Source organism: Pteronotus mesoamericanus, unplaced genomic scaffold, assembly GCF_021234165.1.
Source record: "Pteronotus mesoamericanus isolate MK-2021 breed Mesoamerican mustached bat unplaced genomic scaffold, CSHL_Meso_final contig_90, whole genome shotgun sequence".
NCBI classification, from domain to species: Eukaryota; Metazoa; Chordata; class Mammalia; order Chiroptera; family Mormoopidae; genus Pteronotus; species Pteronotus mesoamericanus.
Genome location: NW_026555277.1, coordinates 23,388,506 through 23,410,650, shown reverse-complemented (window position 1 = coordinate 23,410,650; position 22,145 = coordinate 23,388,506). Strand labels below are relative to the sequence as shown.

Genomic DNA, 22,145 nt, shown 5'->3' with positions numbered 1-22,145 from the left:
CATAATATAAGCTCTTGGCAGTTAACTTGTTTACAATAAATGCTTAGTTTGGGTACATGGACTGTATTTCAGTCTTATAAATATCAAACACAAACCTACAACAGTCCCATTATGAAGCTGAGAATTATTTTGCTATAAATCTTTTTATTGGGGGGCCAAGGGAATTACTTTGCAGCTTGTTTTCCACTAACCCCTTGGAACAGTGTGGAAAGAGGTACATTTGTACTCTGACCCTGTGCTAATTGGAATTCTATACATTTCCATGGGAGAATGTGCGGTATCAGTCCTGAGCACGCAGGCAGGTCCCCGGGCGGTTGTGCCCTGGTGGCAAAAAAAATACACGTGCAACAAAATGGCTCTCACTAAAGTCGCAGCATTTTCCTACAGTTCTTTTCTCCTTAAACTCTCTTGGGAACTAATGACCATTTGTGACAGCATTGGCAGGCTTTCAATGGTGAGCTCCAGTTTGGAGAGATTTATAAGTTAGCTGTAAAAATGTGCTTCAGGCTCAAACTTACTATATGAATCAGCCTGTAAATAGAGCTAGTTTCCCTGAACGTTACCTGGCGATTCATTTGAAAAGGAAAAAAAAATTAGGATCACCTTATTTACCCTTGTAAACTGCATTTACTTGGGTCTTAAATATGTAATAACTTCCCTTTCAGAGAACAATTTGCTCCTCTTATACACCCTCAATAATAATAAAGAGTGTTTGGTCTTCTAATACCACATCTGCCAAAATCTATAGGACAAATTCTTGTCTGGACAGAGCATGGTAAGCTGAAAGCTGGGCAAAGCTTCGGGAGTACCCAGCTTAGCCCCATTCTGCATAAACACTGTTTTCCATCATATACCTTCACTGGCATTCTCAACACCTTTTGGTTATCAAATCGTGACAATTTATCATTGCCTAGTTTCTTCACTTGTTTCTTCACAATTGCCTTGTAATCAGATTCCTATAAAAATTTAACTTTAACATAACAGTGATATATAGAAAAGATCATTTTAAGAACCCTAGTTTGAGTATGTTTTCCAAAATAACTAATACTGGGAAGCACTGTCACTTTATTACTTAAAAGTGAGATTCCAACTTTTTTCTTTCTAGTCAATGTTACAATTTCAGATGACGTAAAATAAAAAAATTGTATGTCTCTCAGCTACTAATATAGAAGACAAGTAACTGATTTATAAGTTTCAAAGGCTATCAAATATAATTTCACATAAAATTTTACCATGTGACTTTAGTATATGACAAAGACAGAGACAGAGAGAGGAAAAATAATTTCATCTCATTATCAGCCTCACAGATCATTCTTGTTAATATCAAAAGCATTAGGACACAATATGAACTAATGGAAAATTGGTAATTTCGCCTAAAATAGCCACTCCTTTTTTTTAAATTAAATAAGCTCTTTTAAAACCTTGACTACTTAACTGCTATTTACTTGGAGGAGGGGAGACATGGAGAAGGTGACTGTATGAAAAAAAATACTTTTTTATTGTACAGCAAAAATTCCCTCCAAGGCAAGAAGACATTATGCCAAGTTCCACCCAGAATTAATGTTTAGGTTTAAATTATAAAGTCCAGAAAAAACAGAACCACTAAAAGACCCTTAAAGCTCGTGGCATTCGTCAACGCTGTTAGGTTATGTAAATGTTAAAACTGAAAACGCTTTGCTGACAAAAGTATTTTAATGAAAGCACTATTAACTGGACTCTCTGAACTAAATTTTTTTAAAGTCTTTTGAGCCGTTTGATATACATTCCACCCTGAAGCAGATTATGCTTGGGACAGTTTGGGATTATGAGACCTCAACCATGAAGGGTTTACTGCCTATCTTATTCCTTTCATTCTGCCACCCTCAGAAAGGTTTCTGAATATTGACCCCAAGACAACTCTCAGCTACAGATGATAGAAATATTCTCCAATAACTGTCTACAGACTCTGGGCTCCTGCTGCTCTGCGAGCCAGCGTTATGTGCGGTTTCAGTAACCCCACAATGAGCAGAGGTTAACTCCACTATCTGGGCTCACTCCACTGTCATCACCCAAGTTTCCAGGAGCTCACGGCTTCTATGCATAGAGTAAGAAATACAGCCTAGAGTAAAAGAACACTAGCCACTGATTTTGGCTGCTGCCAGCCGGCTGTCTCCAAGTTGCTGAAAGCTCCACTCTGGGGAATGAGGAGGGCTGGAGCCTCAGCAATGTGAAGGATTATCGATTTAATGGTTCCAGCGATTGCAGATGGAGGCCAGAGCGTACGCATCTCAGGCGACCGTCTTCGTCACCTGAGTGAATGTCAGGTGATATGAACACAGGAAAATGTGGGGTCCCCCACAACCCCATGTGTTCCAAGAAGAAATAAGGGTGCTCATTATTCACCTTCCACTCTCTCCCTCCCCCAGCCTGGCTATGACTTCCAGAGAAGGAAGAACAGCAGGCGGGGGACCACGCCTAACCCTTTGCTTGGCAGGGCTCTACAACAAGAGGAACATTCATTACTTCTGACATCCATTTACACAGGTTTAAAAAAAAAAAAAAAAGGAGGTAGTTACACCTCAGGTAGAACATAAGAAAATGTAATATTCCTTCTCAAACGGTATGTGAAGGCAAAATCAATGAGTACTTTTAATGCCCCCCCAGGAACCACGTCCCAAGGGCTCCTCTCTGAATTTCCCAGGGAGGAGCAAGAACCAAGTGGTCCTTCCCCAAAACAGATTTCAGCTAATAAACAAAATAAAGTAAGTGAACAGCACTTCAGTTATTCTGCATCTTCTTCAAGGCTAAAAATGTGTACATTGTGTGACAGGTCCACCTCATTTTTCTTAATGATGTTTTTATTATTCTTTCACTCAATTAAAACAGAAATGGATATTGCATCTTCTGACTATATAATTGTTATTGTAATCTGTTTTCGATCACTGCTTGGGAAATGGGTCCAAAACAACATAAACTCTCCACTGCCTCAGAAAGCAAGTCATTTTCTTTTACAACGACACTTAAAGAGACATTTATCATGCTGCTCTCTTAGCATCTTTGGATTATGACAAAGAAAAGTTCTTGTTCTGTTAACCAAAAAAAAAAAAAAAAAGTGTTTTGAGAAGACTGCTATTTGAAGAGTTTTGATATGAACGCATTTTCCTACTAAGCTATCAATTTTGCCTTTCCTTACATGAATAAATAATTAGAACATCAATGCAATAAAAGTACGTTATTTTATAGAGGGAATAATAAAGAAATTTTGAAAACCAATCTTACTCAGTTATTAAAAAAACTGACACACTTAGTTTCCAGCCACATACAAAAACAAGTCAAGGGTATTTTTAAAAAGAAAGAAAAAGATATCTGTGTTTAATGCAATGAAATTCAAATTGTTTCTATAAAAAATATAAATCACCTCTGTCAGCTCTTGGTGCTTTGAAAAACATTTGTTCTGACTAAAGTCCCTATTAATTTTTTTCATACCTGTGCAAATCCTCAACAAAACAAAGAATGTCACTGAGCTCCAATGCACATTTCAGTAACTGTGTAACCATCAGTGGACAGATACGGTGGACACCAAAGAGTCAGATGTGAAATGTGTCTCTTTTCATAAGTGGCAGCTTGCAGTGTTTCCCCTTGCCTGTTTGATCTTTGTTGTTGGGTTATGCTGCAGCTTAATCACCCGCTATGGTAAGATATAACTCCATTCCAATGGCAGTGCCACTAGTTAAGGGCAGAACCAAATCTGCCTTACACACAAGCAAATAGTAATAATACCGGTAGCAACTATAACTGAAATCTAGTACTTCCCCCAGAATGTCATTATCTTAAGTTGTAATAACCACAAATAAAGATTATTCTTACTACACTGTAAGACTGGCATAATTTGTGGGTAACTTTATTTCAAGATTCAAATTCTTGAAATTTCTATTAATGCTTTTTCATTTTAAGCATTTGTCAAACTAGTAACTTTCATATTATGTTCTCCACATCACTAAAAATGGAAAAAATATATGCCATAAAACCAACTGCTATAATAATACATCTAAGGCACATTTACTCCATTTCAAGTCATTTTTCCCTAGATTATTAAAAATATGGAATAAGTAAAACTATCCAAATGAGGAACAAAAGACACAAGTTGTAGATGATCATTTCTGATGCAGCCTTTCACTGCCATTTAATTATACTGACTTTATCACAATTTTTGAGTCCCTCACTACTAAGCAGCAAAACAATTCTGTACATTGAAAACAACAACAAAAAAAAATGATATAGAGTTCCATGATTTTGAAAACTCCACCATGGAACATTTTTCACATAAGCATCGTGTGGCATGAAGAGCTTGTGAGGCTTGTTTCACGTAAAAGACGAAAAGAGGAAAGAAAAGAAGAAAATAAAGAAGAAAACCAAAAGTGTTTGGTTGATCACTCACAATAAGGGAAGCAATGTGACTTCAGGAAATGGAAAATAACACACTACAGAGGCTACATCTGTGCTTTTTTTGGAAATCTGTAAGTCTTCAACTGGCTTTTGTTTTAACTCATACCTCAGGTCCACTCAGGGCCGGCTACTTCGACTTTGAAATATCTATCATATTACCCGTAAGTAGTAGGATGATGAATCTTTTGTATATAAAAATCCATTTTTAACACATAGACATTTTCAAATCTCTATTGCACTTTAAGGTAAAAGGAACGCTCAGCTCTCCTTACTGGCACCCTAAATTAATGCTGAAGAGCAGCAGTGATTGGAAGTGAGAAAGGTTCCATATAATCAAAGTCAGCAGAGGGAAATCATTCATTTTAAAACTGCTATAAAGAAAAGAATGAAAACTAAAAGACAAACTCTCTGTTTTTCCAACTAAGCATAAAGGTCTCCTACTTGAAGCCATTTTCAGTTTTCTTTCTCCCTTTCCTTTCCTTTCCTTTCCTTTCCTTTCCTTTCCTTTCCTTTCCTTTCCTTTCCTTTCCCTTCCCTCCCCTTCCCCATCCCTCCGTCCTTCCCTCTGTCCTTCCTTCCTTCCTTCTTTCCTTCCTTCCTTCCTCAAAAAATAATGAGTTAAAATGTATGGGTTAGATCCAACATTTCACTGCTGTTCTTATTCTTGGGAGTTGGGGGAGGAGAAACTTGCTGCCAAAGCTTCTGAAAAGAGAGCTTGGGCTGCTAATTTTCCGTTCACAAAATCTAAATTTCCCTTATGCATCTCGCACAACTCATGAAATAATATGAAACAGTATTATATCACTGCAAATTGAGACATTTTTATCAAAATAAAGAGTGATGATGCCAACATTTCATTTGTCATTTCCCACTTGTCACTTTTCACTGACAAACTGTTACACATACAACTTTTGTCAAATGCTTCATCTTTAAATATGTTCCAAAAATGCCATTGTATCTCAGCATTCATGTAAGGAAGATAGTAAAAACTACAATGTTGCCACACATTAGTTATATAGGTTAAAAAAATACTACTTATTAGATAAAAAAATATAAAGGATTTTTTTTTAATTTATATGCTATGTAGGATAAAGTTTGGCTTCCTGAAATATAACAAACTATGTACATACTGTATGTATGGATGTATAACTTATTAGTTATAAGGAACTTTTTTAATGGTCAGGTAATAGGTCATTTTCATCTCAACAGAAAACTAAAGTCTCTAAAAAGAGCAAAGAAAATAATGCAATTTGGAATTCATCTGGTCCTATTAATTTCATGGTTATTTTTTGATATATGCATATAAACTCTTTCTACACTAAATTCTTTACCAAAAAAAAATGAAGGTTTTAAATTATCTGCTTACCAAATATACCTTGCCAGATACACCACATAATTACTGTGACTTCCCTGGAATAAAATTGATTTCCATGTTCTTAAAATAACTCGTTCATATTATTCATCATCTAATAAATGATGGTAGGTCCGTTTCCCTCCCTACAGATATATTAAAAAAAAGGAAAGAAAACTTAGCACAGGACACCTTAGATGTAGAGAATGATTCTGCTCGTCACAGTCACCGGAAAGGGTGATGCTGTTTGTTTTCTATGGGGGCTAAAAAAGAGGATGCCTTAAGGGACATCTGTATAGTTCCAACACGCACACACATACACACACATTTCACTGCAGATGATGTTGAATATATAATGGTCAGTGGGTTTCTGCTGATGGAACATAAGGCTTCCAAAATTGCTTGAAACATCAAATTATGCTCAGGACTTTGAGGGGTGGATACCCTATGTTCTGTTTAATGTGTATGTTCCATTGCATATATTTTTTTGACCAAGTATATCTTTATTTTAATAACAGACCAAGGACTAAAAACACTTTAAAGAAGGGCTATTTTTCTACCTCAGCAAAACTACAGAGGACATGCTAGATTGTTGGATGACCCCAAAGCCTAAGTTCATTCTATTTAAAAGATCTTAAACCTTTTTTAAAAAAAAGTGGAGTGGAAGAAGGAAATACAATCTTTTCTCTTTTGGAGTAATTACATGAGTCCTCCCTACAAGCATAATGGTGTTTATCCTTGGATAAAATGAATTTAACATTTTCTCCACTTTTTCCCATGTTGACAATATGTTTCTAAATTTCTGAGTATTTATTAATACATTTCAACATGTCAATATCTATACTCTTACATATCTGCACTCCTTTCAAAAAGGAAAATGTCTTTCAACAACTGCTAACATAGTGACTACGCCTAACCTGAACTGTATTTCTTTTACTTTCAATGGACATGTAGACAATTAGACTAACTGTTGTTGTAGACAATGTTCAGCTCTAAATGAGGCCCTGCCCAACAATCATGATCGCATTTGCTTTCCTATGTGAATACATCAGTGTGTATTGAATAATAATTTTTTCTCTTTGCAACAAGGCAGTTACATACTTGAAAGGGCTCCCTGAGAGCAACAAGAATGGTTCTACTTCAAGCCAACTATTCATAAGATAATCTCAACAGATGACTCTTTAACAAAATTAAATTATTTGAAAAACTAATTCTTCCTCCCCCTCCAAAAGCAAGCATCTATAAGAGATATTCTTAGCACTTAAACATTTTCCTCTAAAATCTAGAATATTTATCACCAATAAAATCATCAAAATTCACAAGAAAATGAAAAATATCCAAAAGATGTCTGACGTTTAATGCCTCCTATCAGCAAATACACCATCTGGTATACTCAAGCACTGATCATTCAGTTTAAATAAAGCTGTCTGAAAGTTCTTCGTTAAACCAAACATTAAAAAATGAAACTGCTTCTGTTAACAATGAATGAAACACAATAATTTACTGCTGTTAAAGTACAACTGGCCAGTGACTTTCAGCAGTCCAGGAGGGAAGCAGAATGTCTTGCTTCCTCTGGAAACTTGATTGGCATCGCTTCGATTTTGTGCTGTAGGTTGTGTGGCTGGAGCAGTACATACAGCAGAACATTTTAGGCACTTACACTAATGGTGGTAAAAAGGATCATCTGATTCTTATTTTCGTCATCCTTAATAATCTTTTCTTTTTCTAAATCTTCAAATAGATCTGTAAGTTTTAATCACCAATTTCACAAATATAAATTTCCCCACCATTAATCATCCTTTTTCAAAATCCTTATGGAGTGAATTACTAGCTGACAAGGGACGCCAATTCTAGTAAGTGAATGTTACCCAGCAGGGATATAAAGCTGTCAACACCACAGTGCTCTTGCTTGCTCTAAACTCTCTCCCAGTCTTCATATGTTTTTTAAAGAGATATTAGCCTTTCTTTTTTCCTAAGGACCTTCTATAAAAGCTGACTGTCATACACATCTGAGCACTTATATTTTATTACATACATGCTTTAAAATACTGCTTAGATAAGAGTAAAAACATCCTAAAAAGTGTTGGAAAGACAAAGCAAAACTGACCTCTTTCTTATAGTCTTCTAAAAGTAACCACATTGTAAACAATGCACTAACTTTTAAGTTCCCTATTAAAACACAACCTTGACGACTGTGATAGTGTATCTACCACCTCAAGTAGTTAAATCCAGACACTGCAATAAAGCAGACTCTCTCCCTAAAAAAGTAGAATAACAGAAAAAAAATTGCTGTTGCAACCAATGCATTCAGAAACATTTATTCCACTCACTTTATCAAAAGCAATAAGATAAATTGCCATTCTATTTAGCAACCAATTAACTTAATGATTTCTGCTATGTTTAGGGGGGAGGTCCCCCTAAAAACTTCTAAAGATTAACAAATTCATCCTCCCAAATTTTTAGCTCTATTTTTTCAAACATATTATTATAATCGATATTATAGTAACCTTTTCAATATTAAGACTAAAACATATCTAAAAATGGTAATGAAAGATGCAACACTACAATATTTTTGTAGTTGTCTATGCTTATTATACTGTTTCATAAATAAACTTTAAACAAAAGAAGGTAGGGTGATAGAAATATAATCTACTTATTCCCCACCAAAAAGAGATTTTCAAGTATGAAGAACTGCCAACTAGAAATATATTTTAAACAATTTTTAAACTTAGAATGTACATTTTTAAAAGGTGTGCTTTTCTCAAATTTGTGTTATTAAGTTATAAGAAAGTGAAATTATTAACTTTTCAAAGTACATTTAGAAACTACTGTATCTAAACTTAAGTCCCCAATGTAATCATTAACATTTGGTAAGAAAACTTTGTCTTACCAAAATTCTGTTCTAAATTTTGTTACATTTTAAAGCTTTCTAAGTTAAAATATTTCCAGTGTATTATGCTATATAAAAATATTTCTTTTAAAAAATCTTTAAAAATCCACTATATATGAACTATTTTAACCACTTTACTATTAAGTATTATGAAATGAATGGTAATTGCTGAGACAAAATAATGCCATCTTTATTTTCAGTTTGGGAAACAGTAAGACCCTTGCTGTTACTAAATGAAGTTAAATCTCAGAAAAAGTGACAAAAGTAGTTTGTTGAAACAAATCTATTATCCATCACCAAGACTTAATAATTTTAGTTTATATCAAATTTAAAATAAGTGGTCAAATGTGAACTATAGTCTTAGAAAATACGAAAAGCAACTACTCTCTTACACTAAAGGTAGCCCTGGTCAATAAAACTAGGTAGTTTCTTTCATAGTTCAGTATAATATAAATAAATAAAACTTGTTTTGGGAAGTATGATTGTTAACAATTATATTCTAAAATATTTAGAAACTTCTCTCAATTTAGTGAATTTTATTATGTCTTAAGAAAAAAAATCTAAATTTCAAGTCTAAGTTCTTTATGCCTAAGGCCACTTTAAGAACACATCTCTCTAAGGATTTCTAAAAGTTTTTTTTTTTTTTTATCAAACATTATCACCACATTTCATCTCACATTTAGTCCCCCATATTCATTGTATATTTTTCTATTTCACATGCATATATTAGAGGAGGATACAAAAAGTCTAAAGTTATCGCTCCAGTCTGAAGACAGCACATTAGTAAATAGTACTTTTAAAAAGTGGATCACAGAACTATCAAGTTTTCTTTTGCTTCACTAAAGTATGTCTTCAATCCCCTAAAAATGGAAGGTTTTCACAATCTATAGCCAAATAATTTTTTAAAGCTTTAAAAACTGTGACAATATGCGCTTCTCAAGGGAGATGATTAATACAAGGAACTAAAGCAAATCATCCTGAATGTCTATCATGAAGACAGTAATAGCAAACTAAGTAAAAATAAATGTGTTACTTATAAAATGCCTGTATTTAACTCTTTATAAGGGAGTGAACATGCTAAGTATTTACTTCGAAATATATACTATGGCAATTTAGAACATGGCGATTGGAGCTTATCGGTAAGTTTTGCCAGGGTTTTGTACCATTACGGGCAGGTTAACATAAAGAATTATATTAAATAGGCTACTGCTGAAAAATTTAGGACGTAAACAAAACTCTAGAAGCAAAAAAGTTAAACTAGTGATTTATCCCAAACAAAAACTGCACACTGTGTAGCAGTATGTATTTTCTTTAAAAACAACTAGCAAACGGCATAGAAACCTCAAAATAATTGAAAAATGTTTAAATTTCTTGCATATCTTCCTTTTCTAAAATTACTTTTCCTGACCACTTTTTAAAAGAGGTTGTTTAAGTAATAAAAACTACAAAAGACTATCTTTGAATAATATTAACTTCTTGGAAAAGAAAACAGCATGTAGCCAATAAGGCTACTACGCTATTTTCCCTGTTGTGTTATAATGCCTAACAAAGTTACAAAGGCATATAACCTTAAATTTTATAGGAAACATTAAAGCCTCTAAGGGCCTGATAGATTCATGATTCTTTATTTCACACTTGAAATGTGGCAGGAAATATCCCCAGTTGTTACACATTTGTCTCAAAGCACTATCCTAAATACATACAAGGTAACACCCTTCTTGCTCCTGTGCTAGACGGAGCATTGAAGGCTAGTCCACAAAAGCGAATGCACCTGAACTTCATCCCTACAACAGATACTCTGAGGCAAGGCAAAAGAGTTAAATCACTAAAAAGCTCTCTAGGAAAATCTAGAAACAGTTAGCTGGCTGTGACATAAACCTGCCAACACCTCAGCACACAGTGGCAAAGTGCCCAAAAAATGCCACCCTCTGGGTAAACCACTTTCTTGTTTTAACTTGAGATGAAGCTACCAGTTGCAGAAGAGAGGCGACGGGGGCATTATTTGGCAACCTGGAATTCACTTCCTGTAATCCTACACCGCGAACGAGCCTAATCAACCTGAACCCTGACACCCAGGCCATTATCACCGGGCCGCGGGCTGCGCGCGCCTCCTTGCTCGGGGCTGTTACCTCCCACGGCCTTGGCCACGGCGCCGTTGGGCCTCCCGCGGGCTCCCATGGGGCTGCCGTTCTGCTCCAGCCGGGCCACCTTCACCGGGGGAGGCCCCTTGACGTCGGGGCTGCCGCTGCGCCGGTCGGGGCTGTCCCGCAGACACGGGCTCTCGCTCCGCCGCTCCATGCTGCTCCGACTCGGAGACAAAGTTCCCACCGGCAGGTCGCAATAAAACGCGCAGGGACCTAGGGAGGGGGCGGGGGGGGAGGGAAAGGGGAGGGAAGAAAAAAAGAGGGAAAACCGCTCACACACGTGATAGACGTTCAGGCCAGTGGCAGAGCGACGCTCCACAGCCACACAAACTTCCTCCCACGCTGCCCAAGGGGCCCGAGCCGGGAAGCCGGCCCCCAGGCAGCCCAGGGCGCAGAGTGCGGAGACTCTGCCCCGTCACTGCTCCCCAGGAATTAGCCCTCAGTGACAACATCGGGGCCCGCACCCAGGGACGCCCAGAAGTGGCCGGTCCATTGAAACAGGGCTGGCATAAACTGTTCCCAGGTGCGACAGCTTCACTGTCTGGGGGTCAGGGTTGTGGAAGAAGTGAACTTCATAAAAAGACATCTCATCGACTCAAGGAGGGAGTGGGGGATGTACACAAATCCACATGAAACCAAATGAACCACAGGATGAATGCGCGGCTAACGGCCGGGCAGGAACCAAAGGCCTGGCAAAGGGACCCCTTGAATCGCCGCGTTTTACCCTGGAATCCTCGGTTTACCTTTACCGAGCCAGTCTTGAGGCACAAACATACTTTGCATAAAATCAACCCTAATCCCACAGTAATAAGCTTCCAGAAACACTTGGAGGTATTCGTCGGAATAACCTCCAGAATAACCTTTATCACAAGGGCGGGGGCTACAATTGTTTATATTTTTGGAACTTTATTTTCATCCGATCCTGTTATTTTTTAAAGCTCTTCAGTATAAAACACCAAAGGTTCTTTTTTTTTTTAAGCACTTAAATTATTAGTCGCAGGAGTAGCCTTCATCAACCCCAATTTAAAAAACCTCTCCAAAAAGTTTTCCTCTGGGTCGCTTGGCTGGCAGCACTCTCCTCGCGGAACCCGCAGCTCTCAGCGCCCCTGGATTTCTGGGGGGCGGTGGAAGAGGGGTAAACACCTGATGAAACTGCACTCACTCTGTCACTGGCATCCCGGAGAAGCAGGAGCCCGGCACAACAAAGTGCACTGGGAATCCTCTAAGGCGCTCTCCCCGCGGGAGAAGCCGCGTCGCCACGGCTCGAGAAGACAAGGTTGGGGTGGCAGAGGGGACGTGAGAGAGGAGATGCGAGCGACGAAGGGACGGAGCCAGAGGGCTGCGGGAAGACATCCCGCCCGCACGCCCCTGGCTCCGCCGTCCCGGAGGGTGAGAGCTTCGGGGAGGGAACTGAGCCGGACCCGGGGTTTCCCCGAACGCCCGAGCGCGGCGCGGGAGCCCTCGCCCTGCGTACTTACTGCTCACGGTCTGTCTGTAACTTGGCTGGCTGGGGCTCTGTCCATGGAGCAAAAGTAGAGAATCCAGGGTGGAAAGTTTCTGGTGCTTTGCCTTGCAGTGTGTTCTCCTAGTCTTCCTTTCTCTTTACTCCTTTCCCTTTCCTCTTCCCCAGGTCCTAACGTTTTCGGTCCTGGGTCAGGGTGTCTTCTAGTGCGGAGATGGTTGTTATGATGATGATGATTGGGGGGGTGGGGGTGGGAGAAGGAGGGGGAGGAGGAATGGAGGGAAAGGAGGGCTCCTCCAAAGGGGCACCCGAGCGAGCGGGGGAGGGGACGGCGGAGGAGGGGAGAAGAGAGGAGGCAGAAAAAGCCCTTCACACCTTCGGAAAGGAGACCCGTTCTGGAGAGAAAGGGCTGAGAACTGGGAGGCAGCGGAGGCGGGCCGGGGCTGCCGCTTCGCTAGGCTGCTAACTCGCCAGGAGGCGCGGCCGGAGCCGTAGGGCCGGTGCCACCGAGAGCCGAGAAGGCGCAGAGACCCGGGACCGCGCGCGGGAGAAAACGCGGCGGCCGCCCAAGCTGTCACCTCCAGCCTCTCCCCTTTAGGCCGCCGCCGCCAGCAGCCGGAGCCAGACTCACTGACAAGCCGCAGAGAGAGACACACTGAGAGGGAGATGATTATTAGTTGCGTTGAGTCATCAGGCAAAGTGAGTCCTTTTGGGTTGTCCTCGGTTTCCGATTTCTCCCCCTCCCCCTTTCCGTCCCCAGATCTAGCGCCTTCAAAATAATAATTTGGGGTGGGGGTAGGGGAAGTCTCTGGATTATTTCGGGATGGCGGTTGGGGGGGAAAGATCTAAACCCAAGCCAGACTGGTCCACCGCAGTGAAGGAGAGTGGGGGGCGGGGAGGAGGGCTGGGGAGGTTGACGGGGGAGGGGGGCCCCGCCTGGCAGGAAATTAAACATCAATCAATCAATCGCTGTGAGCCGAGCGACCCAACAGCGGCAGGGCTGCGGAGGAAGCAGAGGGACAGGCGAGAGGCGAGTGGGAAGCAGGGAAGAGGGAGGAGGAGGAGGAAGAGGAGAGTCGGCGATGGGAAAGCGGTGTGGCGAGGACCGCGCGCACGGGGCTGTGGAGGACCGATGACAGAGCACCGAGTGCCGCGCGAGTGGTGGGTGCTCCCGGGTGTAAGCGGGCGCTGGCGCCCGGGGTCTGCTCCTCCTCCCTGCGGCGGGTCCAGGGTGCGGCCGCCTAGCCCAGCCCCTAGGCGCTCTCGTCCCGGCGCGGAGGCGGCAGCGACGAGGCTGGCGCTGGTTGCCTCGTCTCCCTGAGGAGGCGCAGACCCGCGCGCAGGAGGCGGCCGCGGCTGCCTCGGCTCCGGGTTCTGCTAACTGTGCCGAGTACTTTCGACTTTGGAGATAGGAGGGCTATCGCCCCCCCCACCCACCCACCGCCTCCGCCCACCACCCACCGCCTCCGCCCCTCGGAGCAACTTTTCCCGGTGTCTGCGAGCTCCCCCTCCGCGCTGAGCCGGCCGTCCGGGCCCGCCGCACTGCCGCCCGCGCGGGGAAGGCCGCTTCTCCCTTAGAGCCGGTACGGTCGCGGGTCCAGAACAATAGCCCGAGTACCCCAAATGGCAGAAGCACCGGCAGTGGCTGCCGGGCTGTGGGTGGCACAGGACAGAGAGCTGTGCGGGGGGCGCAAGGCAGTGAGCATCCCTGGATGAGGTCCCTGGAGCGCTCGCAGCGCCGGCGACATATCGAGCCTTGCAGCCCGAGCCGCCTGGAGGCCGTGCCGAGGTGGCGGCGAGGGTGGTGGGACTGCCTGTCCTCCGGATGCGGGGCTGGGACTCCCGGGAGCCCAAGCGACTCGGGCCCTGGGCTCCGAGAGCGGGAAGAGCTGTGCGGCGAGGACCTAGCCTCTCCGTCCCTGGGGAGGCCGCGCGTGGCGTCTCCAGCAGGTCCCGCGAAGGCGTAACTGAGCCACAAACTTTTGCCGACTCCCCGGGCAGCAGCCGGACGCAGCCCGACTCCGGCCGCGGTGTTCATTTAAGGTGGCACGGGCATTAGCCAACCAGGCCAGGCTCCGGCCGCGCTTTTGTCCCTTAAATCCCGCTTGGGCGCATGACCTCCTTAAAGAAAAGCACGTGGACAGGAGCCGCGGCCCCAGCGAGACGCCTGGTGCGCCTGCTGACACCCTTAGTCTCGATATGAAGCGGGAAAATGAGGACGCGTCCCCGCTTGCCCTGAGGCCGATGATGCCCCCTCAGCTGGCCGCACCTCCTGTCCCTCCAGCACACCTTGGCTCTCCTTCCTAATCCTCAGGACCCCTAAGACACCCCACCACCTCGCTGCCTGAGCCGCCGGTCCCCCTTAAGAAGCACTGACTGTACGGCGGCGCCAGAGGGCCAAACTAAATTCGGTCTCGGGAAACGCTCTTCTCTGGGGGTAATTCTGGAAATTCCGAACGGGTGCACCCGCAGCGAGAAATCACGTCAACCTAGTGTGTGCCCCGGGCCAGGCCGAGGTCCGCTCGCCGCGCCCACCTGGTGCGTGGCACACGCACGGACATCCCTACTAAAAAGTAGGGACCTGGGAGGCGGGGGAGCCTCTGGAGCAGAAAGGGTCCTAGAAGCGAAACCTGCCCTAGTCCGGAGTCTCAGCGCCCAGATTCCGGAGAGCCCCACACTCAGACACCGCCCACCAAGTTCCAAAGGAGCCCGAGGAGAGTCCGGCGGCGACCCGAGCCCAGCCGAGAAAGGAAGACAGCAGGACAGTAAACCTTCTTCGGGGTGCCCGGGAGTTATAGGCAGCGTTTTCTTTTCCCGAATTTTTATTCCTCAAACCCCACTGCACCGCGCCCCCAACCTCCCCAAAAGAACCGGTTAGAGAAAAATGCACAATTCAAGTCTGAGAAAAGAGGTGGCTCGAGTAATCAACTTGTGGTGGTAGCTGAAAGGGTTTTTGGCTGCAAAGAAACAAACTGTAAGTTTGATCGACAAACTTTCTTCTTTATATGTACTATCACGTCGGAACGGGAAGGGGGTGTTGGAAAAACCAACTACCACTGTCAAAGTTTGAGCCCGTTTTCAAAATGGGAAAAGGCGCATTTCTTATTAATATCTCAACAACGATAATAATGCTATTTATTTCCTTACCTTGTTATTGAACTGTAGAATCCTCCTCCCTCCGGATCAATGTCCAGGATCTTAGAAGAATTGGTGATATTGGGTCTTCAGTACTTCTGGGAAAAAAATGCAAATGGTTTAGCCAGTATCTTTCATGTCTGATTCGTCACTATTATTATATCTGATGATAGGAATGGTTGGAGCGATTCAATCTTAAGTCATTAATGAGCTATTTTATAAACACCACTGTTTGAAGATCATTTACTTTTGCGAAGGATCACTTCGCTAACCTCACAGGCTTATGTCAACAGCACGATTATAGGACTTCAGTTACACTTTTATAAACAACACAGCCGTATTGTTAATCAGTTAATATTTTATAAAGTGTAAATATTTTATTATGTTTTGAAGGGAACCATTGATTCTAAATTATTAAACCCCTGAGAAGGGCGATTTAAATAAAGTATACAATTAAACACAATTAAATGTACATTGTGGCTAGTTTGTTTTCAGATTCCACACCCTTTTAAATTCATTGATTTTTCTCATTATTGGAGTTTCCTTTTGTCTGTTTTTGATAGTGAACAAATCTATCAGTTTGGGCAAAAGAGCTCAAAATATTTAAAATTACACTTAACATAGAGGAAAATGTCGAATTCTATGAATTATTAGCAGAAATGTGTTTTGAATGTAGACTACGTTTAGTAACACATTTTACAGATTTCTTTCGATTTTAAAAGAAGTTTTGTGATACATGCCCAGTGTGGGGTTTTTTTTCCCCCTTGAGTTTTGTCTGCAATAAAGGCTTTTATGTTTCGAATTCCATACGCTTTTTACTGCACAATTTTTGTCTTGACCTCATTTCAACCGAAGTAAACAATTATATCCAGTCTGTTTAATTTTGACAAGAAATTTTAAGTAGCATTTTTACCCTTCACTAGGACTTTCTACTTTTTAAAAGAGTAAATAAATTATGATGATTCAAAAGTTTTGTTTGGTTTCGTTTCATATTCCTCAAGTAGTTCACTTCCAAACATTTTAAAAACAGAATCATACTCAAGAAAAGAATTGGTGTTAGTTACTTTTTAAAAAATAATTTGACCCAGAATGCATTTTTGTGCATTATCTGATAGTTTGCTGCTATACTCAAAGCATAAACTTCATACTGGGAGACATTTTTATCCCTCAGCTTGCTTCTCACTGACGTTTTTGTCGGGAATCTACTCAAACTTGTCCCCCTTCCCCCACCCCCAATTTCTTTCATATGTATTTTAGTCAAAGGTCGCCTGTCTTTCATAATCACAGAGATTTGTTATTTTAAAAATCAACGGATCTTTATAAGCTGGACTTGTATGCATGTTTTTTCCTATTTCCATGTTCTCCCCTTTTCTCTCTCGCTTTTTTCAGGCCGCCTTTCTTTTTGGCCTGCACTTTTAATGACAACATTTCATGTTTTCTGTCTCCGGACGCGGAGGCTTTTGCTGCGCTAGCTCACGACTCCGGCCACCCTTCTTCCCCAGTGCCCGCGCGGGAGGGCCTAGGCCCAGCTGCACGGGCACAGGGTGCCAGGTGCCAAGCTTAGAACTCCTGCTCTGGGCTTGGCCACCCGGGCCTCGGAAGGTCCGGCATCCATAGTCAGGCTACCTAGACTTCAAGCCTGGTCAGCCGGTAAAGAGTCCCTCCCGGCCGTACGCAGCCTCTAGAGAACCCTGGAAAGTTGTGCCGTGTTTTCTTTCCACTCCGCAAGCAGGGAGGGAGAAAACTATGGGAACCGCCAGGATGGAAACCCTTCGATGGTTCTTAGGTACTCACACCCGCCTGCCTCTACCCAACTCTCCCGCCCTCTCCCCCTCAACCACCACCACCCAGCTCTGGGCTCGCTCTGCTGGGGGCAAGAAGAGGGCAGCAGGGAATCAGTTTCTTTCACGGGAACCCCACACCAGCTCTGAAGGCAATTTCTGCCAAGAACTGTCCGGAGAGAGTTGGGCGACCCACATTTTCGCGGACCACTTAACTGCGTGGGGCCTGGATTGGCAATTGGATGCACCAAGTGGACGAGGGCTAGGCTCGGGGCCAGAATGGCCAGAGGAGAACAAGCCTAGAAGGCCAGATCGACTAGGGTGGGCTGGAGCCCTTTCCCAGATTGCTCCTCGGTGTTTGGGACTGACCGGAGCACAGGGGGCGGGGGACACTTACTTCGTTATCCGCACGTTTTCCTCGTTGGCATCAGAGCTGGACAAATCCCAATCCGCGCCAGGCCAAGATAAATTACTCCTGGCTTCTGCAGCGGCTCAGGGGGCCTGGGCGGGGGCGGAGCGGTGAGGAAGCCGTCGGGCCGCCTAAGGTACAGGCGGCGGAGGTCCTGCTCCCCTTAAATGAGCGAGCCCTGCGGCCTGGACAGAGCTCAGTCCCAGAGAGACGATTATTTAGGGAGGAGTGGTAGGCAACTAGATGGTGAGCCGAGCACCCACGAAACCAGAGGACTCAGGGGACCAGGGGAACAGGCGATGCAGGGCCCAGAGGGTGGGAGAAGGCATGCGAAGTTCAGGCGAGCTTCGGAGTCCCAGATGAAGGGGCTAGGGGAGTCATCGGGTCTAAGGTGTGGATGTGCTTTAGCCGAGGCCGCGGGCTGGGAGGCCCTGGAAGGCGCAGTGCCTGAGGGCTCCGAGCACAACTCTGGCGACACAGAACAACGCCCAAGGGACTCCCGGATCCCTTCAATCTTTTCGAGAGTCAAGAACTTTATAATAAGCTGGATCCCCTTCTGCAACAGAGCAGCGACAGAATGACTGCCCTGTCAACCTAGTTTTGTTTTGTTTTTAAAAAAAGAGAGAGAGAGAAATCGGCTTTAAACGGCCGGGGTAACCACGCAAAGAGGGGAAGAAAATGAAACGCCAAAGGAGCAGCCGCCGGCTCCCCACCCCCAACCCCGGGGCGACGGGGTTGGAGCTGAAGTCGCGCTCCAGACCCGCTGCGTTTTCTGTCGGGAAGCACCGAGCAAGGTGGAGGGGGGTCGGTCCCATCTCCAATGCCCAGGCCCAAGGTGGCGGTGAAGAACCCCCTGTCGTCAGGGCCCTGTCACCCCGGAGCCGGGGTCACTGCCGGGGTCCCAGACCGGAGCAGAGGCGTTCTCTCCCGACAGCGCCACCGCGTGGGCTGACGCCCAGCCCTGCGGCTCCTGCTCAGTCCGCTGCGTCCCGGAGCCGGCCGTTCCGCGTAGCCTCAAGTCCTCGGGTTAAAAATTCGGCAGGGGATTGGCGAGTCCCCGGCCCGAGAAACAACCCGACTATCTAACACAAAAATGAGCAGGTCAGGCAAAACGTCGGCACCCTAAGTTTGTCCCCACGCCTTGAGGTGAAAAGTACACCTGGAAAATCCAGGCCACGGCACCTCATCCGCACCCCAAACTCCGGACAGGCCAGCCCGCTCAACTAAATCCGCGCCCAACCCCAGCAGAGGCCAGCGAGCCCGAAGAGCCGGGTCCGAGATGGTCCGTGCCTCGCCATCCTGCGGCTCCGGGCCAGCGCCGGTCTCGAACGGCGCGGGAGTGAGAGAGAAAGCCTGCTGCGGATCCCAAGGCACTTACTGGGGCCGAGGACGGAGCAGTGTGTCGGTCTATTCGTTGGTCCAAACCCGTCCGGAGTGGCGGGGAACCTAAAGGGTTTCCTAGGCTGGCGACTCTCAGGGAGAGTCTCGGTGTTCTTTCGCTCTCCAGAAGCCCCACCACACCCTCTTAGTCTGTCAAGGCTTGACCCTCGGGCTAAGGCCCAGGTGGCTGTGACAGCAGTGTCCTGGGGCTCAATTCTGCCCCACCCCGTGGTGCCTGCCTCCGGGCCCTGAGGCCAAGCTCAGCTGAGCTAGGCATCCCCTTGCGCTGTCCCGGCGCTACCTCAGGACTCGAGAGCCCCCACGTCGGGCTTAGAGGACATCAGTAGGTGGGTTGGGGGCTTATTTTAAATAAATTCCCCTGTTCACACAGGCACGGGCGTGCATGCACAAACACACATTTTGGGACTGTCAGCTATTGAAAGGGACAACGACCCAGAAAGGTGTAAATTCACCTAGGGTCCACCCAATTACAAAACTCCCAGGCCCACACAAAACCAGGAGAGAGCCCTGGACACCTGATCAGTCCCCCGGCGGTGGGCCAGTGGCCACAATCCTGCAGGGCCACAGGCTTGCCTGGGAGCGAGCAGCGCAGCCCGCCGGCTGAGTTCCGGCGCTCCGCGTCCGCCTGGCCTGTTCCCCCTCATCCTTGGCATTGTTTGTGACCTGTTCGTTTCTAAATTCTAGTGCCCATAGGTCACGCGGAGCTTTCTCCAAAAGGGCCAGGCCCAGTACCCCTGCCAAGTGGCTCACCTTCGCTCGCTGCGCCTGCGCCTGCGCCTGCCTCTGCCCCGGGTGCCCAGTACAGAGCAGACGCTGTCTGCTCACCTCCAGGAGCCGACAGAGGGTGCCTGCGGCGTCGCTCGTCCAGCCCTAGGGCTGATTTAAATAACTAATAAGCTCAGAGAAATTTTACGAGGGCAACTTTTCCTTTTAGTATCAATAAAGCCAAGTAATTGGGTTTGTTGGTTACCTAAGCTCGAGTTTCTCAGCGTCTCTCTTGCTCTATCTCTCTCTCTCCCTCTCTCTCTCTCCCTGTCTCTCTCATTCAGAAGCAATGTTTAAAAAAAAAAAAAAAAAAAGGCTCTTCTGTGTGCATTTGTGTGTGGTGTGCAAGTGTGAGTGTGTGAAAGAAGTTGTTTGTTTCAAAAGTCCTTTGCCTGGAGAACAATCATCATTGTCGTTCTGTAGTGAGGAGTTTTGAAAGGTGAACTGCTGTTATTTCGGAGGAGAAAAATGTTGACAACAATTCAAGCCTCACAATACAAGTATAATATAACAGAGGTCATCTAAAGATTTTTCCCTTCAAGATGTGACAAAGACATTTGCACTACCTTCCTAATAGTCTTTATGTTCATTAACTCTCGCTATATTTTGACTTCCACTCCTGGATTATAATGATAGCTGTTGTTTTTAGTAGAGACTTCTATACTATAATGCATTCTAAATTTTTGCTTTTATTTTCTAATCCTTTTGAAAGCATGTGATAGTTGAAAAAAATTCCACCTAAGAACCATGCCTCAATTTAAAAATATAAAAGACCTTTCATGAGCAATAAGTACAAATAGCTCATTCGTTAATGTCCGCAGAGTTGGAGCCTATACGAAATCTCAGAAAACTAAAAGCAATCTAAGCATGTTTCTCTCCAGTCATAGTGATATATATTTTTTCATATCTGTTGTATGGAAGTAAACAGACCTGTTAAAGGACTTTTTAGAAAAGCGGCATGCTAAAATATGCTAAAATACCAAATACAAGATAACAAGTATTTGCCATTATCAGCCTAACGAAATTAAGACTATTTCAAAATCAGATTATTGTCAGGGTCAGAAGCTAGTCAAAGAAAAGTGGTGAGAATTCAATTTTGCAAACCAAAGGGGCGGGAAGGAAGGCAGTGCGGAAGTTCCCAGGAACACACCCAGACCTGTGCGCTCATATTTTCAGTGTTTACATATATGGAGAACTTTTCCTTTGCACTTTTAGTTAGAAAATTGTCGAGCTTCAGACTGAGCGTCCCGAAGTCAGGCGAGGGTTGCCTTCTGCCAGGTAACTTCCGGAGGCCCAGAGATTGTCGGAGCTAGACCCAGCCCTCTGCACAGTCCGCGGGGAACTGCGTTCTGCCCACCCTTCTCAGCGCCGCCACTTCCCCGGCTTGCTCGCGGCTCCCGCGGGCGAAGGGCACCAGAGTGTCTTACTCTCCTCTCCCCTCTCCAGATCGGCAGAGTGTCGGCATTTGGCTGCCAAGGGAAGGACCCCCGAGCTGTGAGTGTATATCCCCGTTTCCTGCTTTCTCTGAGGGTTACAGACCACCTCCTTTCCCACCTGCTCCCCGCTGGCCTCCTGCTCCCACCCACCCTCCTCAGTCTCGCCATCGCCATCGCCAGGCTCCTAACGCGTCGCCGGAGTGACCACGTGCTAGGGCACTCTTGGTAGCAACCCCTTGTCCCCTAAACTGGCCACGTTAAGGGCGTGTGCTCTCATGCTGTCCTCCAAACACTAGCAATTCTAATACAGTGGCTGAGAAAAATGAAAAGATTGGGAAGGAAAGTGCAGGAGTGAGGACAACTGAAGAGTCTGCCATGTGCACCTCAGCCTCCCCAAATAACCCAGGGTCACCCTTTCCCTCTCTGACCTTCCACTGAAGGACCCCCCAGATGTGGGTCCCTGAGAGAGCTACTCTGTGAACCAAGGTTGTCCCCTAGCTTTTAAGCACCCCCTGCTATTTTATGTTTTGGTTTCAGATAAGCTGTTTTCTGAGGTCCTGGAAACTCCACTTTTATTCTTTTTCTGTCTTTGCCTTATTCACAATCCTTTAAAAAAAAAAAACAAACAAACCAGCATCCCCTAAGCCTGGCTTCTGCAAGCCCCTTTGCAATCTTCTGAAGCTCTGTATGCAAGAGGAGAAGAGATTTGTCTGTTTATAGCACATTTAATTAAGACAGTTTTGTGCCTTGAACTCTTTGGGCTCCCAATCAATGCATTTTGATTTGGAAAGTCAAATAGAATCACATCTTACACTTGCGGGGGGCCCCTGTTGGCCAGCCAGGCTGGGGACAGACACTGTTGTCCTTCTACACCAGCCTGGACCTGGTCAGCAAGTGCCCTGCAGAGCTGGTCACCCTGCCTGTCCCTTGGTGACCTCCAGTCGCT

The 22,145-nt window shown here is 44.9% G+C and overlaps 1 protein-coding gene across 1 annotated transcript in view; it reads right to left on the bottom strand.

The window, feature by feature from the left end:
* Nucleotides 1-10,979, bottom strand: part of SATB2 (SATB homeobox 2) — a 170,629-nt gene extending 159,650 nt beyond the window's left edge. The window contains exon 1 of the mRNA XM_054585878.1: nt 10,796-10,979. Within this exon, the coding sequence (XP_054441853.1) occupies nt 10,796-10,964 (169 nt within the window). The 5' untranslated portion in view covers nt 10,965-10,979. The remainder of the gene's footprint in view (nt 1-10,795) is intronic.
* Nucleotides 10,980-22,145: the final 11,166 nt, after the last annotated feature.